This window comes from Euprymna scolopes, chromosome 5 (assembly GCF_053919585.1).
Source record: "Euprymna scolopes isolate OS-2025 chromosome 5, ASM5391958v1, whole genome shotgun sequence".
Lineage (NCBI taxonomy): Eukaryota > Metazoa > Mollusca > Cephalopoda > Sepiida > Sepiolidae > Euprymna > Euprymna scolopes.
In genome coordinates, this window is record NC_136486.1 from 28952787 (window position 1) to 28973093 (window position 20307).

The window sequence follows — 20307 nt, forward strand, 5'->3', positions numbered from 1 at the left end:
AAATAACTAACCTTGAAACAGCCATTTGATCATACAATTTTCCTTTTGTTGTGACGTATATTTAGTGAAATATTGATATTTTACTAATCTGCAATAAAGCGATTGACGCAGTTTAGATGTCGAAAATAGAAAATTCTTGAAGGATATATAAATGATTATCTTATAATTTTGTTTACTGCACATATATGTATGTGCGCGTATATATATATATATATATATATGTATATATATATATATATATATATATATATATATATATATAACTACTTCATTTACTCACATAAAATGAATATACGAAGGTATAAATTTATGCGTAAACTTTAAATATTTACTTCAAATGTTCCCAATACGTAGTTAGAGCTAGTTAGTGATTTATAAAATATATATGGCGAATAAGCTACACTGAATATTCCGCGTTTCATCCACATAAGCCTGAAGAACCACAGAGTGGATGAAACGCGGAATATTCAGTGTAGCTTAATCGCCATATATATATATATATATATATATATATATATATATATATATATATATATTGTATTTATTTGCTTCCCCACCAAAGTAAATTAGGCACAAGGCCATTTTAAATGTGAGGTTAAAAACACTCCCTTAAAAGTAGGCAAAAAGGGGGCACTCTGGTTACCAAAAATAATAATTGTACTAGTATAGAGGGTTTCCCCTCCATTCACTGGTACAAATTATCTTAAGTGCAGAATCTACAGAACAGAAACTACACTTTCATTCCGGCCCGAAGGCCAAGAACAACAGGGTATTTATTTGCTCCTCCACCGAGCAAATTAGGTACAAGGCCGATTTTTAATGTGAGGAATGAAGGGGAAATGGGGGACCAACTCCCCAGTGAGTAGGGGAGCTGGATAGTGACAATTGGTATGAAGGGTTGCGCCTACATTGACCAAGGTCTTATATGTGGGGTTGCCCACACATATGGTCTTTGCTTGTAATATCTGCCGGAAAGATACTACACTTTGATCCCGGCCCGAAGGCCAAGAACAACAGAAAAACGGTTACGCACACACACACACATACATACATGTATATATATATATATATATATATATATATATATATATATATATATATAATTATCATTCCAAAAAATCAAAATATGGAAAAAAGTTACATTCATAAAGTTTTATAAGATTTATTTTACGCAGACCCCTGAGTTTTCATTATATTACGTTTTACACGTCTTTCGTTTAATAGCAAAAGATGACTCAATAGCAAAAGATGACGCAAACTCTGCGGGGACGAATGAAATTTCCTGATAAACTGCTTGAACATCTATTGAAATGGAATGAAAAATTTTTAAGAAGAAAAATGAAACTGGAGATATGCAACGCCCGCAAAAATAGATTTAAATACCTTCCCCACCCGCAATTATTGAATTCAAAGCAAACGTCGTACGTCGCCATGTTAGTAATAACAAAAACAATATATATATATATATATATATATATATATATATATATATATATATATAAATATGCAGATACACAGCCACACGTACACAGATACACAAACCCCCAATATATAAGTATGCATGTATACAAATATATATATATATATATGTATATATATATATAGTCTTTGAAGTTTTTAACCTTTAAAACTATACAAAAAATATTTCTATCATTCGTTAGAAAACCATCTAGTCAGTAAGTCATTTAATCACCTGCAATCACTGCACCAACTCGCTCTCGAATTTACTATAGTACTAATAATTTATTTTTTCAAGGGATCATCAGTTGTTTACCATGAAACACTGTTTCGGGGATTTAAAAACAAAACAGTATATTACATCATGGCTCCCCAGCGGTGTTAATCAAACACCATATCCCTTAATCTTAGGAAGAAGACATTTTACAAATATTTGATCCAATTTCCTATTCTTAATTGCAATTACTAACATTTTCATGCTATAACAATGAATTTCTTACCTGTGTGATTCATCAATTTCCACATTAAAAATGGATATATTTTTTAATTTATCAGTCTTGTATTTATATGATTAGGATTAATTCATTTAACTACTTATCACCCCCACTATGATTAGTATTTTGTATATTTACATTCTTATTTATTTATAATTAATATATATATATATATATATATATATATATATATTGCTATATAAATTGTGTCAACCGCTTTATTGTAAATTAGTAAAATATCAATATTTCTCTAAATATACGCCACGAGAATTTTAAATTTCCAAAATTTTTATTCAAATCCATGCGATATTCACGAAGTTATGGCACTTTATTTATTATAAAGGAATTAATACTGTCCATTTGTTTTTTGCAAATTTATACAGATCATGTCGCCAGAGCCATGACACCTTTTTAGTTAAATAATTATCTTCCCCAGTGGACAGAAGGCTGTTTAAAATTATTTTTCAAAAATGCATATGTCGATAAATAGTTCATTTATTTGAGGCTCAACACCTAGAATGTATTTTATTTATTATTCTTTGGCAGAAAAATATAATAAAAAATAAAGTTTACATGCGTTTTTGCCCTAAAGCAATATTTTAAGAGACCTCCAATAAAGCGATAGACAGTGGGAATTTCTTGATAAAGAATAAAATGTTATAAGTAGGGCTATAGCAACATAATATTCTTATTGTTTTGACTCTCAAGTTTATATCCGACACAGTTAGACACAACTAATCAACCAAGAACCACATCACTATATAAAAGCGTATGAGATATCAACGGGTACACACTCGAGAGTCAAAACAATGAAAAGAATATTCTGTTGTCGTAGCCCTAGTTATAACTTCGTGAATGTCGCATGAATTTTAATAAAATTGCAGGAAATAACTAACTTTAAAGCAGACCTTGGATGCTACAATTGTAATTGCTTCGTGACATATACTTTGTAAAATATTGATATTTTACTCATCTACAATAAATAGTCAACCATGTCAATGTTACTTGTTATTTCGACCTAAAGTCCCATTTATTTCATATCTTTATCAATAACTTTTTTACTTCTATTACACTTCACGCTAATAGAGTTCCTAACTATCGTTAAACCATCATCTCTATATGTCCCCTTATGACTCTTGTATCGATCACTTTATTCAACTTATAACTGCGTACACAGACATACAAACACACACACAAACACAGATTCACATACACACACCAATATATATATATATATATATATATATATATATATATATATATATATAGGGAGTGTTATGGGTTAGGGTTACCGCGCGTAGGCAGTTAGGTTTGTTTGATAAAGACACACATTTAATGCTGATCGATATACAATACCAATAAAACTAATTAGGAGAATATCGATATTCCTTTCCCTTAAATAAACCTAAACCTGGCGTCTCCGTATCGACGTCGATGGGGGATACGGTTGAATGGACGGATTGTTTGGAGCGGCGGTTTTGCCTTTCATTAAATACGGATCGGACACTCGTTCAGGTGGATTCATCAGCTCATTAGTTGATGTTACGAACTTGGGGGCTCAATTTCAATGGCCGGCCAACAATTAAAAGGTTATTGTATAAAGAATTCAAAAAGACAAAAAAAAAAAAAAGCAGGGGGTGGGGAGAAAAAGAAAGTATAAAAAGTTCTATCAAATAATAGATCAAGTAAAACATTTCTAAGTTGAAAAACACAAAGAAAATATGACGAACACTATAGCGAAATTTATGAGTCGTATAAGAATATCAAAGTACGACTAAATAACGTTGAAACACCGGTTCTTGTTAGATCCCCAAATGTACCGACTTGAAGCCTGGCAAGTATCAGATGGGTGACGATTTGGAAATGCTTGGCGCTGTATGTTATCTTCCCTTGGTCAGGATATACAAGCGACTGTAAACTTCCTCCTTGAGAGGAAGTCGGCAAGCTCAGCCAGACTAGGAAGTACTGATTTGTGTCCATCATAAGAATATCAAAGAATAAGCTAAATGCTCTTTAAATAATTGATTTATTGAAAGGTTAGCGCAAGGGGTAGGTTTAGAGTTAGTTCGTTATGATTAGTGTTAGAGTAAATTAGGGCTAGGAGGCATTTGGTAGATCACATATTTCAAGAAAAATATAACCTGTTCTTTGAATAAGAAAGAAAAATCCGACGGTTAAAGAATAATGTAACGAGTAATATTTACTTTTTAGTGATAATTATTCTAGCGTTTAAAGTTCAATCCTTAGTGTTGGCGAGGTCGAGAATATAACTGCGAATTACTTTAGACTTTTATCAGATGATGGCTAACAGAACAAGAGTATGCTACCCTCGTAGATTAAATCTAGGATTCTGATCGAGATTCCGTACATATTTCCAAATTGGACAGAAAGATTCCCGAGTTTGACAAAATACATTTGAAGAAGGTCGGAGATTAAATCGGCCAAAACGTTTTAATAAAAGCACTCAAGATAAGAACAGTCAATCTTTAATTACATTTTTTGTGTGTAAATCAGGAAAATTGTGGAAAATATATTTATTCAATAAATTCAACATTAAGCCATTGTTCTAGGAGCAAAGTGTAGTATCTGTCTTCGATCAGTAAAGGAGAAATCCTCACAGACGGAGGCAATTTGAATTTTTGTTTCAATCCAGAGTGACCCTTTTTGGAGCGCTGGATTTTCACCACCTCCAAAATCTGTCTCGTATCTAACTCTGCTCTCGTGGGGATGCAAAAAAAAAAAAAAAAAAATAGCGGCATTTGGCAAAATATGTTCATTAAATTTAAATGATCAATTCTTATGCACGTTAAAAAGTTAATGTAAAATATTTACGTTACCAAATGTTAACTGTTAAATGTTGTGGATCTATCCAAAACATTAGAAAGGAATAGAAATACTTGGAAAACGGGTCGTATTCAGGAAATATTGTGAATGTCTGGTGCTATCTATCTATCTATCTATCTATCTATTATATAAGAGGAACTTTGCCTATAGGTGTGTATGTGTGTGTGTGAGTTCGTTCCCTATGGACTCGGAAACTGCTGGGCCGATTTTTTTCAAAATTTAACCCCATTGTACTTTATGTGTCTGGGAGTGTTCTTATGTAGGTTTTGCATCGGAATACGTCTGATAAATACAGATAATCGATAATCGAAAAAATCTAATTAAAGACGGAACAACCCACTTTTGACCAACGTTAACACTTTTATACAAGCTAACACCCCAAGTGCATTTGAGAAGTTTTATAAATGCACAACCAGAAAGGCCCAGTACTTGATGAAATTCAGTTGTAAAAGATACATTCCTGGAGATTAGAGGTTCAATCTACAGTGCTGGCGATTCCAAAATACAATTGCAAATTACTTAGGACTTTTTTCAAACTTTAAGTGAAGCCATTATTTAGAGGTAATTTTATAAAATTAATAGAATATTATCTACAGTGCAATATAAATTACAATAGTCGTGGCTGACGAGACGAGAGCATGTTGTTCCCGTGGATTAAATAAATGGTTGTTCCAAATTTTATGCAGATTCCTAAGTTCGACAAAATACAATCGAAATGTTGTGCAAATAACACTCAAGATGAGAAAAACGGTCTCAATACCCCTTCACTCTCTATTGGTGCCTAAATCTAAACGTGGATGCCATCAATAAAACCGCTTTTCCTAGAACTGTCCGTCTGTGGAACCCTGTTACGCTGGTTTGCTTTCCAGCCGACTTCAATATTATCTTCAAGTCCAACACAAACAAGTTTACTTTAGACTTTTATCAGATGATGGCTAACAGAAACAAATTAAATTGAACCGTCCTCGAAAATAATCTACTTATACAAAATTTCTATCACAAGCAATTACTACGCTACTGCCCCAATAACAATACACACATTAACCCTTATCCTCGAGTGGATTCAGGGCCTTGATATGTGGTAACCCCTTTGTAAAAAAAAGTAGCCCGAAGACTCTAAATGATACTAATCCTCTAAACTATTTTATTTTTTCTGATAATGTAGAGTGCATTTTTTGAAGAGCTGAGTGTGTTTCACATTAAAACCCGACATTTTCTAACTCTGCCCCTGTACGAAGGCATGTACATAAGAACGCAATGAGAGTCAAAATTTGGGGAGTCAGTTACTTTTTAAAAAAAAATGTTAATTTTTTTTTGCTTTAATTTCAGAAAAAGATCGCGCCAATGACATCAACCAAGTGATTTCCATCGACAACGCGACGTCCGAAGTGTTCCTCAAGATTTTCCTGAGTTACCAAAGCATCGAAAAGTTAGTATTTTGGGTCAGATGCAGCGCCGTGGACACGTCTGATTTGTTTATCGAGAGGAAAGTCACATTGAAAGTTGTCCCCGTTTCAAACTCGGACCACAAGATACGAGCGTACAGAACAACACTGCGAAAGCATTTCTCCCAAGAAAAGGTAAGTCTACATTATTTGTATTGATCGGACTGCTGTTCTCATCTTGATGATAATTTGTGCAACGTTTCGGTCGGATTAGCCTTCGATCGTCTTCAGGCATATTGGTTGTTGTTTGGAAATGAAAAGGGAAAAGTTACTGGTTCCGTAGATATTTTCGTATTCTTTGAGTTAGTCTGTATTTAAGGTTATTGTTTCGTATTTGTAAAACAAATGGTTGACAAGGGGAAGCCAACTCTAATAAAGATCGACATGGCATTATTTCCCTTCCACCGCTGAAATTTTAAGGGTGTACAATGTTTGCTTTTCTACAATTAGAGGCTCCCAAATGTTATTAATCTCCAGGCTGATCCGCTTAGTATTTTTTCTTTCTTTGGGATATACAATACAAATACAATACAAATACAATACAAATATAAACATTCAGCCGTCATCTAAAAAAAAAATTCAGAACTTTAAAGTCTGCTGCAAAATATTGTAACTGTAATTTCATAGCACTTTAAAAGCTTTTTAAAGTGAGGATGGGTTCCTAGTTTCTCTCTATCAATATTCTAATTTGAAGTGCTCGACTGAGCTTCAATTTCTTATTCTTTTTCGTAAATGATTGACAGCGAGGTCGCCTTACTACCGCAACAGAAATAAACATTCCTTTATTATTTCTCCATGTGTGTGGTGTCACGCAAAATTTTCAATGGACGCCGATTTTTTGCTGGGACTTCTCGTCTGTGGAACACATTACTACGTCACTGCCTCTCTGTTGGTTACTACATATGCATTTTCAAATCCAGATTCTCTATACCAGACTCTGGGAGAGCATACTCTCCTTAAGGACCGTCAATAACATCCAGGAAGACAGGATGAGCCATGGGTTAAACCATTAAAGAAAATAAAACTATTTTAAATACTTCCCGGATATGGATGAAAAACATGATGATTGGAAATACATGGGAGATATTGTGCTGGAGCAGCTTGTATATTTCTGCCTTATATAATTCACCTACATTTTTTTTTTGCTCCCGAAAAGATCAATATTCAATCGGATATTTTGATCACAATTAGTCAAATGGATTAACGAGTGAGATGACCCACCGACGGTTTCTCTCTTCACCGTCACAACAAAATAAAAAATATAGGATTTACACGTTTGCCTCTGTTTGCTGTTTGCGTTCATTAAAATAGCAGCATCGATTTTCGCTGGTCTGGTGCCAACTGAATACGGAATGTCATGTCAGACATTGTGTATTTTTTGTCAGTTACACAAATATATACGCATAGGCTTAACACACACACACACACACACACATATATATATATATATATATATATAAATGTTTACTATAATAATTATTTAATACCTTCAGTCACGAGTGTTTGATCCTCTCGGGAATCATCAGTGCAGGGTGTCACGATAAAGGCCAGTCGATAGATTCGAAACCGGCATCGGAAGCCATCTATGGCTTCATTAGCAAGGACCTAATCCGTTCGGCTATCGTTAGCCGCGAGAGATACTGTTGAATTTTAAACATTTATTTTTAAAAATGTTTTCTTTACAGCTGTTAGAGTGATCTAATCATTATATGTAAATTATTCCGGTACAATAGGGGTGCTTTCTGTCTACATTACGAAAAGGAATTAGCGTCACCTGACGAGGTCATTTGTTATTTATAACTGCCTAAGCGAAATATTATCATGATTGTGTAGTGGCCATGTAAGATGTTTATCTGAATATAAAGCATATATATATGTGTGTTTGCGTGCATAGATATATTGAATTCGTATTGTGCTTGTTTTTATTAAGTTGCAATATATCGATAGAATCAACTTCAGCCCAATATATTTGTGTATATATATATATATAGGGATTCATAATATCTTATTTTTATAAATAATTTGTATTATTAAATCGCCTATGAACCACATGCTCGCGCATGTATATATATATATATATATATATATATATATATATATATATATATATATATATATATATATATATATATATATACTAACCTGGATACCCAACGCTGGCCTGGATTGGATTGAATGAGGATCAATGAAATTTTTTTACACTACGATATTTGTTATTGGCAGCGAAATAGGTTAAATCGTCAATTTTTCAATGAAATTGAATGATTTCAGCTCTAGTTTGATACACACTACGGTGTACCGGGAGGAAGCTTCAAGTGCTTCTTTGCAGTGACCTAGTCCACGATACTTTATAGTCTTAATTGCACTGTTTAAAGACTATTGATTTTATTAAATTATTTTATATCTAATGGCGCTAATTAAAGTTTAAAATAAAAAATCAAGTATCATCGAGCAATTGTTCTTTCAATGAAAACGTTCATTTCGATCGCGCCCCTGTCATCTCAAATCACTTGTTGATTTTCTTGTGTCGGTATTTTCTGGCCTGTATGCTGATATTACTTCTAAAATTCACTTGTAATGTTACTTTGATCGAAATCGCTTGTTCTTTCTTTCATCGGATTCTTTCGATTATCGATACTTGTTGAAAACATTCCGATACAAAACCTACCTAAGAATACTGCCAGGCAAATAAAGTACTTTTTTGTGAAATTTCATAAAAATTGGAATAGCCGTTTTCGAGTGCATAGAAAACGAACTCATAGACGCAGATACAAACACACACAAAGTTCCTTTTATGTAATACAATATATATATATATATATATATATATATATATATATATACATTCAGACAAGTATTGTTGAATAGCACGGAGTGTTCTTTCTTTTTTTGTAATTTTTCAATTTTTCGAATTGTCCTTCTTATTTCTCGGTTGAATACGTGTAAGAAAGTTCCATAGTCGTCTTGGTCTATCTGTTTTTTCTTTTGGTTCTTTTTGCAAGTACTTTCGACTGAGTTTCAACAGTCGTCTTCAGGCAGTTTAAATCTGGATACTTTTATATTCTTCAGTTAAAGTTATATTTTAATTTCTTGAACTAGTGAAGCGTCTCGTGTGTAAAAAAATATATACGTTCTTTTTAAACGCGTTAAGAACATGGCTAAAATAAAAGTGTGATTTTTTTTACATAGGCATCACCACATTATCAAGGCCCAGAGGCCACTCAAGGATAAGGGTTAAAGAGTGTACAGTAGCAATTGGACAATATAGTAATCATTAGTAATGAAAATTTGCTAAATTTGATAACTTATATGGAACGGCTCATCAAGAACTTATTTACTTTAGACTTGAACACAACCATATTGTAGTCAGCCGGAAAGCAGGAAAACGGAAGACAATTCCACAGGCGTGCAGTTCTAAGAAAGAAGCTTTGTTCATGGAATCTACGTTTAGGTTTAGGCACAGATAAAGAGTGGGGGAAATTATTGATAGTGTTTACAGCTAGACGAGTGTTTCTTGTGAAAGTTTGGCGAGGAGGGACCATAGATTGAATCTCAGTCGAGCACTTTCCATGAAAATAACGATACATCAGAGACAAACTCGCACCATCTCTTCTGTGAGATAGAGGTTGCAGCGAAGAGAAAAGGACATCTCCTACCAGGCTACGAAGTCTATTTTGAGCTCTATCAAGGAAGGCCAAGTCCTTTCTAGCAGCTCCTGCCCAGATGTGGCAACAGTACTCCATCTTTGGACGTACCCGGCTCTTATATAGATAGAGAATTGCATCAGCAGTGAGATATTTACCGGATCGATAGAAAGATCCCACCATTTTTCCAGCGGCCTTGGCAACAGATTTGATGTACGTGTTCCATTTAAGATCAGGAGTAATGGTCACGCCCAGAAGCTTGTCAAAACTTGAGGCCTCCTGAAGACGAGAGCCATTCATTTCAATTGATGCCAAATGTGGATTAGAATGTTGATGAATGTAAAGAGAGAAGCTTGATTTTAGATGCACTAAAAGTAACCAGCCACACCTTTCCCCATTGTACTACGTGCTCAAGATCAGAGGAGAGAGAATTGGAGAGAACTTGGTCGTTTACTGTCTTAGATGTGCAACCATAAATGGTAGTGTCGTCAGCATAAATGTCTACAAATGATGTAAGGATGTGATTTGGAAGATCATTAATGTAGATCAGGAAAAGAGTTGGGCCCAGGATGGACCCCTGAGGGACACCGGCATTAATACTGTGAGCTTCTGATTTTTGCCCCTCAACTACTACTCTTATGAACCTATCAGAAAGAAATGATTTAATAATTGAGAAGACATTTCCAGCTATACCATAACTAGCGATCTTATGAAGTAAACCTTCATGCCACACCCTATCAAAGGCCTTAGACATGTCAAGAGCAATTGCCCTAGAAAGATTGCCACCGTCGAGAGATTTGCTAATCCTATGCGATATAACTGTAAGCACATCTGCTGTAGATCTAGCAGAGCGGAAACCATATTGAGTGTCACTAAGAAGGTTATTTTTGTTGAGATGGTTGATTACTTCTGTATTTAACACAGATTCTAGCAACTTACTCATGACGCACAGGAGACTTATTGGCCTGTACTGAGAGGGGGATGAGCGATCACCTGAATTCTTAAATACAGGGCATACTGATGAGATTTTCCAGGGAGATGGGAAACTATTCTCCTTAAGACAACGTTTAAACAGTTTTGTAAGTATGGGCGCTAGTTCAGGTTGAAGTTTTTTGAGTACTATAATTGGAATACCGTCAGGGCCAGTTGCTTTACTGGAATCAAGGTTTTTGATTAGCTTGGCAATATCACGTACAGATATACGTATATCACAGCGTGTTTTCTGATACAGGAGGAAATATTGGGGGTTGGCGGCCTTGGTCGCAAAGGGTAGAATTAGCTGCAAAGTTCTTGACATAGAGTTTGGCTTTGTCTGATGCTGACGAGATTACCTCAGGTCCATTGATAATAGTTGGGATGGAGCGCACGCTTCTGTTCAGGATTCTGTTTGCTATTTGCCAAAACTGGTGGGAACCAAGCCGCTGCTCAGCTACTTTGGACTTGACGGACTGAGCATACAACTCTCTTGCGTTCCTTATTACTTTCTTACAATGGTTGCTGGCAGTCCTGAAAACGGCTTTAGTTTCCATACATCTATTACGTTTGAAGCAGTGGAAAAAGTGATTTCTGTGCGCAATGGCAGCAGCACATTCTGGAGAGAACCATGGCTGGCTGTTAGGTTTTTGCTGAAACTTTTTAGAGGGTATGAAATGGTCAATACCTACAATTAACCATTCAGTCAGGTCTAATACTATAGAGGACACATCCTTTTTAAACATGGAATGCAGAGGTAGATCAGATATAAATGTACGGAAGCTATCCCAGTCAGCCTAGTGTATCGATATACTGTACGATGGAGAGGTACGTCTGGGGACTTATTACATTTCATTTTTATCTTAATTGATACAACAGAGTGGTCGGAAGATCCAAGAGGCGAATTCATTAAATAGAGCTCAACTTAAGGCGCTTAGAACCATAATATTTTTTCGATGAATACTAATACTTCTTATACCTACAGACATAAGTGTTTTAAGCTTATTCACACATACACATATATATGTATATTACTGAAGACGTCCTTACGTCACTTACATTGTGATATTATACAACTGCCCCAATAGGATCTGACATATTGTTTGTAAAAAAATAATAAATGACAATTAAATAAAGAAAATATGAATTTTTTTTAATGTACGTAATTTTAATGGCATTTTATTTCACAGTCTTAAATACTTAATCGGTCAAATGTTTCCCATCATTGCTAACATTGTAGATGTTCACGAAACTTTTCAATAACTCGATGGATCATTTCGGGTGGAATAGCAGAATTTTCAGAACGAATAGCTCGTTTGAATTCTTCAAGAGATTCAGAGCAGTAGCTGAATACTTTTGACTTCAAATATCCCTATAAGAAAACATCGCAAGGGTTTACATCAGTTGATTTTGCGGGACAACCAATATCACCACGCAAAGAAATCAAATGATTTTGAGAACATTTCCTTAAAAAAATACATAAATACAGATATAAATGAATTTTGACCTAATGAAAATCAAATGGCATTCTAGGTACATTTAAAAGATATAAAAATATTTCCTTTATCTGTTATTTAATTTTTTTTTACCTACAAATATATCAGATCATTTTGGGACACCCTGTATTAACATTTTATCTATATCATTTTTCACGTTTGATCGGATTATTTTTCACCCTTTATTAAACCGACATGATGCAATTTGCCTCAAACGATGCAAAGTAGAAATTATAAAAAAAACAAAAAAACGCAAAAATAAACTCACCTTCAAAGACACTAAAATCTGATAGAAAGAAAACTGCCACTAATCACATTGTCGCTTTCCATTTGTCCATTGCTAAGCACAGTAGTTAGAGCAGAGGGCTCATGACTACCGAGTAGTAAATTTAATCGCGTTCATTTGTACAACCGGTGGGTACGAGATTAACTTTGTAGATACTATCGCCATATATGAAATCTGGTATGCCGTGTTCAAACTATGTCGTATCTTTTATGTTCATCTGCGCACTCCAGCTATGGGAAAAATAACAACTTTTATTCAATTAATCTTATACAATGGGAAGAAAGCGTTACTGTTGCAGAATATGAAAAAAAGATCAGATATGACGAGCTGGTGCAAGAGTGGAAAGATAAAAGATCGACGTTCGGATGCCATTATTTGGACATTGGCGTAAAGAGGAAATATAGAGCGAACGGTTATAAACCTATCTCGACGGAAACAGCAGAGAAAGTTATTGGATATGCTGAAGAGGGGAGATACGAATTGGAAAGAGTCGTGCATTGTTTTATGGTGAAACGAAGGAAACGTAGAAGATCGGGCTGACGCCACATGCAGGATAGTGTATGACGTCACAATATAATAAAAATCAATTGTTAATATTGCTGATGGCTGAAAGGTATACATGGCTTGATTAGATGTGTAGATGTTACAAGTGCTACGTAACCAAACCCTTGGCAGAGGGGCCCGCCATTTCAGAAAAAGCAATCGAGGAACTGAGACCGAAATTGCGAAATATTTCTTTGTGGATATGTTGTAGTGTTGGATCCGGTAGTGGAACTATCAGCTTCAGAGCACAAAAAGATTGTGCTGTGGCGACCGGTTTACATCTAGGCGTCTAAAATGAAAATGCTTAAATTCATCTCTGCGGATGTAGCTCGACGCATGCATTAATAAAAACAAGTAACAACATTTTTGACCAATCAGAGGATTTTCTGAATTTATTCGAAATGACCCTTCTGGACCCACCTCGACCCAATATAAAGCCAAATAAAACCAAACAAGCATGTTAAACGAACGATAAACTGATTATGATAATAATGATGATGATGATGATGATGATGATGATGATGATGATGATGATGAATAGTGTAAATAATATATATCAAAATAATGACGTCACTAAAGGAAGCCCACCTCATTCATTAAAATTGATAATTTTTATTGTTTGAAAACACACTGGGTGTTTCAGATGGTCGGTAAGAATAAAGGCGTGACGGAAAGAAATAGCTGTAGTAGCAGAGACAACATTCAATAAGAATCGTAAGACGATGAATTCAATTTATGAATGATATACATAAAGAAAATGAAATGTCTGACGTAATAATAAAATAATCAATCCTCCAGGGGCATTCATTGCTATCTTCGGCTAGCTTAATTTATAAATAAAACACAGCCCATTACGCGCGCGCGCTCGTGCGTATCCACGCACACATACACACACATATATGTATATACACGTTAGGAATTAAAGTTTACAAAATGGAAAAATTTGAAAACTTTAAGTAAATATATAAATATCATTTTGTTAACTGTTTTTCCTCCGGAGATAAAAGCCAAGTAACGTAACGGCTATCAATTAGGCGGTCGAGTTTCAACCTGGCTTGAGGTAGTTGCTAGACAATCCACACTAAAGAGATGTGATACAGCGAAACAATTTGTGTGCGAATGTCTATATATGTATATATGCATCCCTTGTGCATATATATATATGCATATATTAATTGTTTTCTACTGCAGGGCGGCCCACTTAAAAATGCCCAGAAAATATAGTAGAGAGGAGGAACCTTCTTTTATTGTTTGAATTACATGTAGTTTTATAAAAGATGCAACGTGGATCTTCTCTGGTGGTTCTCCTAATAGCGTTGCTAATGTTCTCCGTTAGTTGGTCTAGATTGTGAGGATTATTTGCATAACTTTTTGCTTTAAAGTCCTCCAAAGATAAAAATCACATGATAAGTCCGGGGAACGTGGTGGCCATAACCCTTTGCTTATTGTTCTCTCTTCCATAAACATGTCATGAACTCGTGTCAGTGATCTGTGAGACGTGTAGCATGTAACGCCATCTTGTTGGGAAAAGAATTACATTTTGTCTTGTGGTGTCAGTTGGTTATTAAGAGAAAGATTAAAGAGATCGGGCTACTTTTAAGTGGGCCGCTTAATCTGCAAAAAGTGGATTAGACAAAGAGTATATAGATTGGGCTACTTTTAAGTGGGCCATCCTGTATTTTATCATATATTGATTCTTATACACGAGTCTCAAACTCCTGCGCACACGACATTAATTCTCCATGCATTAAACCTTTTTTCTTTTACTCATTAGCAAAAGCTGAATATAAGCGAAGCCATATGTTGAATAAAATTTACCTTAAATACGAAGGGCTTCTAAAACTAAGCCCTCCTATTTTTTTAACTCAAAAACTTAAACATCTAATAGCTACGCAGATGGGAGTAGTATCATTAAAACGAGCAACCTTTTGTGTTCCAGAATTTATTTTTCTATATAGTCCCCAAGATTCTTTTGATGCGTCGATCATAAAAGTCTGAAGCGCGGTTTCAACCTCACATCTCTACCGCCACTCTGAAATTGACGAACACGTGCTGACATCAACTGCATCAGCTTCGTAAACGGTCAATAGGCGCCGGTGAATGTTGATCGGTTCAAATTTTTTCTTCATGGAGGAATTCAATGACGCATATTTGCTTCTGACGCACGTCCATGACAAGGATTGCTTTCTTAGAGCAATAGCGTGGATGTCCGGCGTTGCCCGGGTGTTTGGAGATGTGTGTTGAGCAAAAAGAAGTGGTAATAGGAAGGCAGGCTCGAACCCGCACATCGAAGGCGGAAAGAACAGGAAAAAATACGACGTCTTTGCTGTTACGACCACCGCCAAACCGGAGGTGACGTAGGTTTAAATTAAGGCAATACAATCGAAACGAGGGGATAACCTTCGAAAATATCGGCGAAAAAAGCAATCCCTTCCTGTAGAAAAGTGCCCAGTTGAGGGTGAAGAAATTAATGTTTTTAGCCAATTCTTCGGTATTTGCCGCCTGGGCCGAGCTTCAAAACTACACTGATCTTTTGAAAATCCTTCGCCTTTGTCAAACGTTTTAGGCAGACATGCAAATATAGATACATAGATTTATATATTTGTAGCTCAAATTTTTGACCCAAACCGATTAAAAAGCTTGCCCTATCTCTGAATACCCTTTATGTAAAATTTCAAATGTTTAGACCAAAAACCGTCTTTAGTAATTTGGTAGAGATCGCGTAGGTCAATTTTTTAAAACTTTGACCCCTATTATGACCCCTTAACATTTATTGTTTTAGGCTAAAATCAAGTGTGTAAGTTAGATCCATGTCCAAGCACCTATATCTAAAATTTCAAGTGTTTAGACCCAAAATTGGCGGAGGAGTTTGGTAGAGTTCTCAAAGGTCAAATCGTTAAGCGTTGACCCCTTAACAGCCAAATTTTGGGCCGAAAACCGATTACAAAGATTTTCCCGAATCTCACAACCCAGTATATCAAATTTCGAGTCTGTAGACTGAAAGTTGACGGAGTTATTGAGTAGGGAAATGTACACAGACAGACAGACAGACTGACACTTTCATATATATATATATATATATATATATATATATATCACACTGTCAATATCTGCACCAGAGAGATGAAACGTTCATTTCATGAATGCATACGTTTAGTCATCGTGGCAATGCAATTTGCATTCCCCTTTGATCTATTCGAGGCGCAATAAAAAAATAGGAGGCATTTCTGTCTAGAACGTGTTTCATACGAGAGCACGAATGGAGTTGTTCTTTATCCCTAATCTTTTTCTTTATTTTTTAGGCATCCAAAAGGAAACGGTCGAGTCCTGTTGTAGAAAAAGTATTTCGTAATGCATCCATATATACAACGGTAAGTATTGCAACCATTTTCTTGAAATAATATCGAACTGATTAACATGATATATAATTGGTTGAAACAGGTTTTGCATGTGGGCTCTTTTGATTGAGTCTTATGGTGTTTAATTGAATAACCTACAGAATAGTTGGCGTGGGGCTGGCTATGTGATTAACGACACTGGGTGTGCATGTTATGTTTTCTATAATGAGCAATCAATAAGCCAAATATATGCTTTTATGTGCTCTTTTTAGTCGCTGTTTCCCGTCGCTGCGTTTCATGACCATTTTATATAGTGGTTGTCGGTCATCTCGTCTGCTTAGATGAATAAAAACCAATTTTGTTACAAAGGAGTGACCATCTATCAAGGCCCGGAGGCTATTTGAGGATAAGGGTTTATGAGTGTACGATAATCAATGGGAAAATGTAGTAATCGTTAGTATTGGAAATTTTGTAAATTGGATTACTTAAGCGGACGGCTCATCAGGAACTTGTTTACGTTGGACTTGAAGACAAACATACTGTAGTCATCTGGAAAGAAGGAAAACGGAAGAGAAATCCACAGGCATGCAATTTTTAGGAAGAAACTTTGTTCATGGAATCTATGTTTAGGTCAAGGCAATAAAGAGTGGGGACAAGTATTGATAGTCGTTTCAGCTAGACCAGCGTTTTCGTGAAAGTTTGGCAAACGAGCACTTGCCATGAAAATAATTATAAAGTAGAGACAGGCTCGCAACGTTTCTTCTGTGTGAAAGAGGTTGCGGGGAAGAGAAAAGAACATCCCCCACCTAGGTTACGAAGTCTATTTTGAACTGTGTCAAAGCAGATTAAGATGCTTCTAGCAGCTCACACCCAAATATGGCAACAGTACTCCATCCTAGGACGAACTTGGCTCTTATGGTAGAAAATTGCATCGGCATTGAGCATGCAGGAAAGACAAAGTTTTCTTTAAGGTTTATTTTTGGAGACAATAGACTTTGGAGAGAGAGAGAGAGACTAAAAACCTACATAATTGTTTTCTTCTTAACTGTAAAAAGACACAAGAAGACGTCCACTGAGTTTGTTTGCAATAATAAATAAGTAAATAATTCTTTTTTTTTTACCATAATTTATTACTTGAGAAATAATTGGCTGATGCTAACAGAGAACTCCGTAACATCTGATGAGGTTATCAGTTTCCACATCATTTAACCGTGTCACGTTGGAGAACTTAGCTTCGTTTTCTCTCGCTCGAAAACGTGGCGTTATTCGTAATCGTTATTCTTTGTTTTGTGCACCGTTAGATGGAATTTCCAGAACTGCAGAGAACAGTGTATGAGACCGAGAGGGAATGAGCCAATTTAAAAAAATAGCAAAAACCTTGGATAAAATAATGGTTTCCGCTTAACATTATGTACAGATTCCCAACTCTGACGAGATTCAGCTGAATCTTTGTGAGAATATCGAAGAAGAAATAGACGACTTTAGCTTTTTGCGACTCTTGCAGAGAGGTGTGGAAGCTCTCTTACATACAGCGCCTGGTATTTCCAAATCGATCACCCATCTAGTATTGCCACATTTTTCGCCCATCTGGTAATGACCAGCCTAAACTTTGCTTAACTTAGGTGATCTATTTTTTTTACATAGGAATCACCACTTATTAAGGCACGTAGGCCACTCGAGGATAACGGTTAATACGTATACATTAGTCAATGTGATTATAGCGTAGTAAACATAACTAGTGGGAATTTTGTAAACTCGATTACTTGGGGGATAGTTCATAAAGAACTTGTTTACGTTGGACTTGAAGACAATCATATTATAGTCAGCTGGAAAGCAGGCAATCGGAAGAGAGTTCCACAGGCGTGCAGTTCTAAGAAAGAAACTATGTTCATGGAATCTACATTTAGGTTTAGGTACAGATAAAGAGTGTGGGAAATTATTGATAGTGGTTTTGGCTAAACGAGTGTTTTTCCTGAAAGTTTGGCGAGGGGGGCATAGATTGCAACTCAGCTGAGCACTTGCCATGAAAATAAGGATAACGCAGAGACAAACTTACAACGTCTTTTCTGTGGGAAAGAGGTTGCAGGGAAGAGAAAAAGGCCCCCTCCACTAAGCTATGAAGTCTATTTTTAACTCTGTCAAGGCAGGATAAGCTACTTCTAGCAGCTCCTGTCCAGATATGGCAACAGTACCCTATCCTTGGACGTACCTAGCTTTTATATAGATAGAGAGTTGCATCAGGTGTGAGATATCTACTGGAATGGTAGAAGGATCCCACCATTTCTCCAGCAACTTTAGCAATGGATTTGATATATGAGTTCCATTTCAGGTTAGGAGTAAAAGCCAAGCCCAGAAGCTTGTCAAAACATGAAGCCTCCCCAAGACGGAGCCATTCATTTCAACCGATGTCAGATTGGCATAGAAGCCTGGCTATAATTGCATTAAAAGTAACCAGCCACATGGTGGAAAAATAATGTCGTCTTTCGACGTTCAACTTCATGTTAAAAACAACATTATTTTTGCACGAACCTAATAACAATAACCGGTGTGTCAATGTGATTATGTCGCACCAAATATCTAAGATGAGAAAAGTAATTTGAATAACACCAATATTATAAATTATCAATTTTCGACAAAAATGATTCTGAAATAACAAGAAAACTATTATAATAGAAAAACTAAAACTAAGTTCTTCAATAAACGGCAAAGAATTGTTAATGGCTGGCTTGGAGATGGTCTTCTGCTCTTCTCTCTTCTCTCTTCTCTCCTTCTTGTAAAAGATGCAACACCGAATTCTGATTTGAAAAGCAAATATTAATGCAAAGTGATCAGATCTCAACGAAGGATTTTTAATTTGAAAACTGTTTCTCATCAAATTTGACTGGAAGGACAATTCTTGAATGAAGAGTGGCTTTTGGATGAGCAATCGATATTTCGGAGAGTGCTGGCCATCGTTACACAACTAGCGGCAAAACAACAATGTCAGAAAGAAAGAGGGTAGCCTAACGTGTTATAGCATATATATATATATATATATATATATATATATATATATATATATACATATATATATACACACATATATATATATTATGGATTTACTGACAATGCTTATTGAATTTACGGATTTAAATCAATTTTCCAACCAATCCTACTGTGCGAATATTGTTTTACGCTCTAAGTACACCATCGTACGTTGTGCCTCAAGCTGAATATCTATTTTATGATATATATATATATATATATATATATATATATATATATATATATATATATATATATATATATATATATATATATAGGGTACCCACAAAATCTGGCTACATAATCTACAGGATGCTTCCACAAAGACTGGCTAGATAATGTAGCCAGACTTTGTGGACACCCTGTATACATATATTTATATTTATATAAAATGGGTTAAGAAATTCCAACGAGAGAAAGATGTATATTTAAATAAGGGGGTGGTCACCAACAATGTGTATTTTTTAACATTATTTTACTATACCGTGTCTTGGTTTTTCATTGAAAATTATGTTTAGATCATTGTAATAATGTTTTTAAACCACTGAAATCGTTTTTAACGCGTTTCAGACGTTCTGTGAAGCGTCCTCTTCAGAAATTATTTAAAATGCTTAAAATATATTCAAGATGTGTTGAAGATGTAAAAAGAGCATTTTCGTAGTTCATTTGAAATGTTTCCGAGAGGTGGAATCGTGTAAGTGAATCCACTTTTCATTGGAATGTTCAATTTTTATTACTGTTAAATTGGACTGTTGTTATTGCT

General features: G+C 35.3%; 1 protein-coding gene across 4 annotated transcripts in view; it reads left to right on the forward strand.

Annotated features, from left to right (window-relative positions):
* The window catches only part of LOC145276756 (proto-oncogene tyrosine-protein kinase receptor Ret-like), a 343334-nt gene that overhangs the window by 180871 nt on the left and 142156 nt on the right, over positions 1-20307 (forward strand). For all 4 annotated transcript variants that reach the window (XM_080128000.1, XM_080128001.1, XM_080128002.1 and 1 more), the window contains exons 4-5: positions 6126-6376; positions 16485-16553. In XM_080128000.1, coding sequence (XP_079984126.1) covers positions 6126-6376; positions 16485-16553 — 320 coding nt within the window. The remainder of the gene's footprint in view (positions 1-6125; positions 6377-16484; positions 16554-20307) is intronic.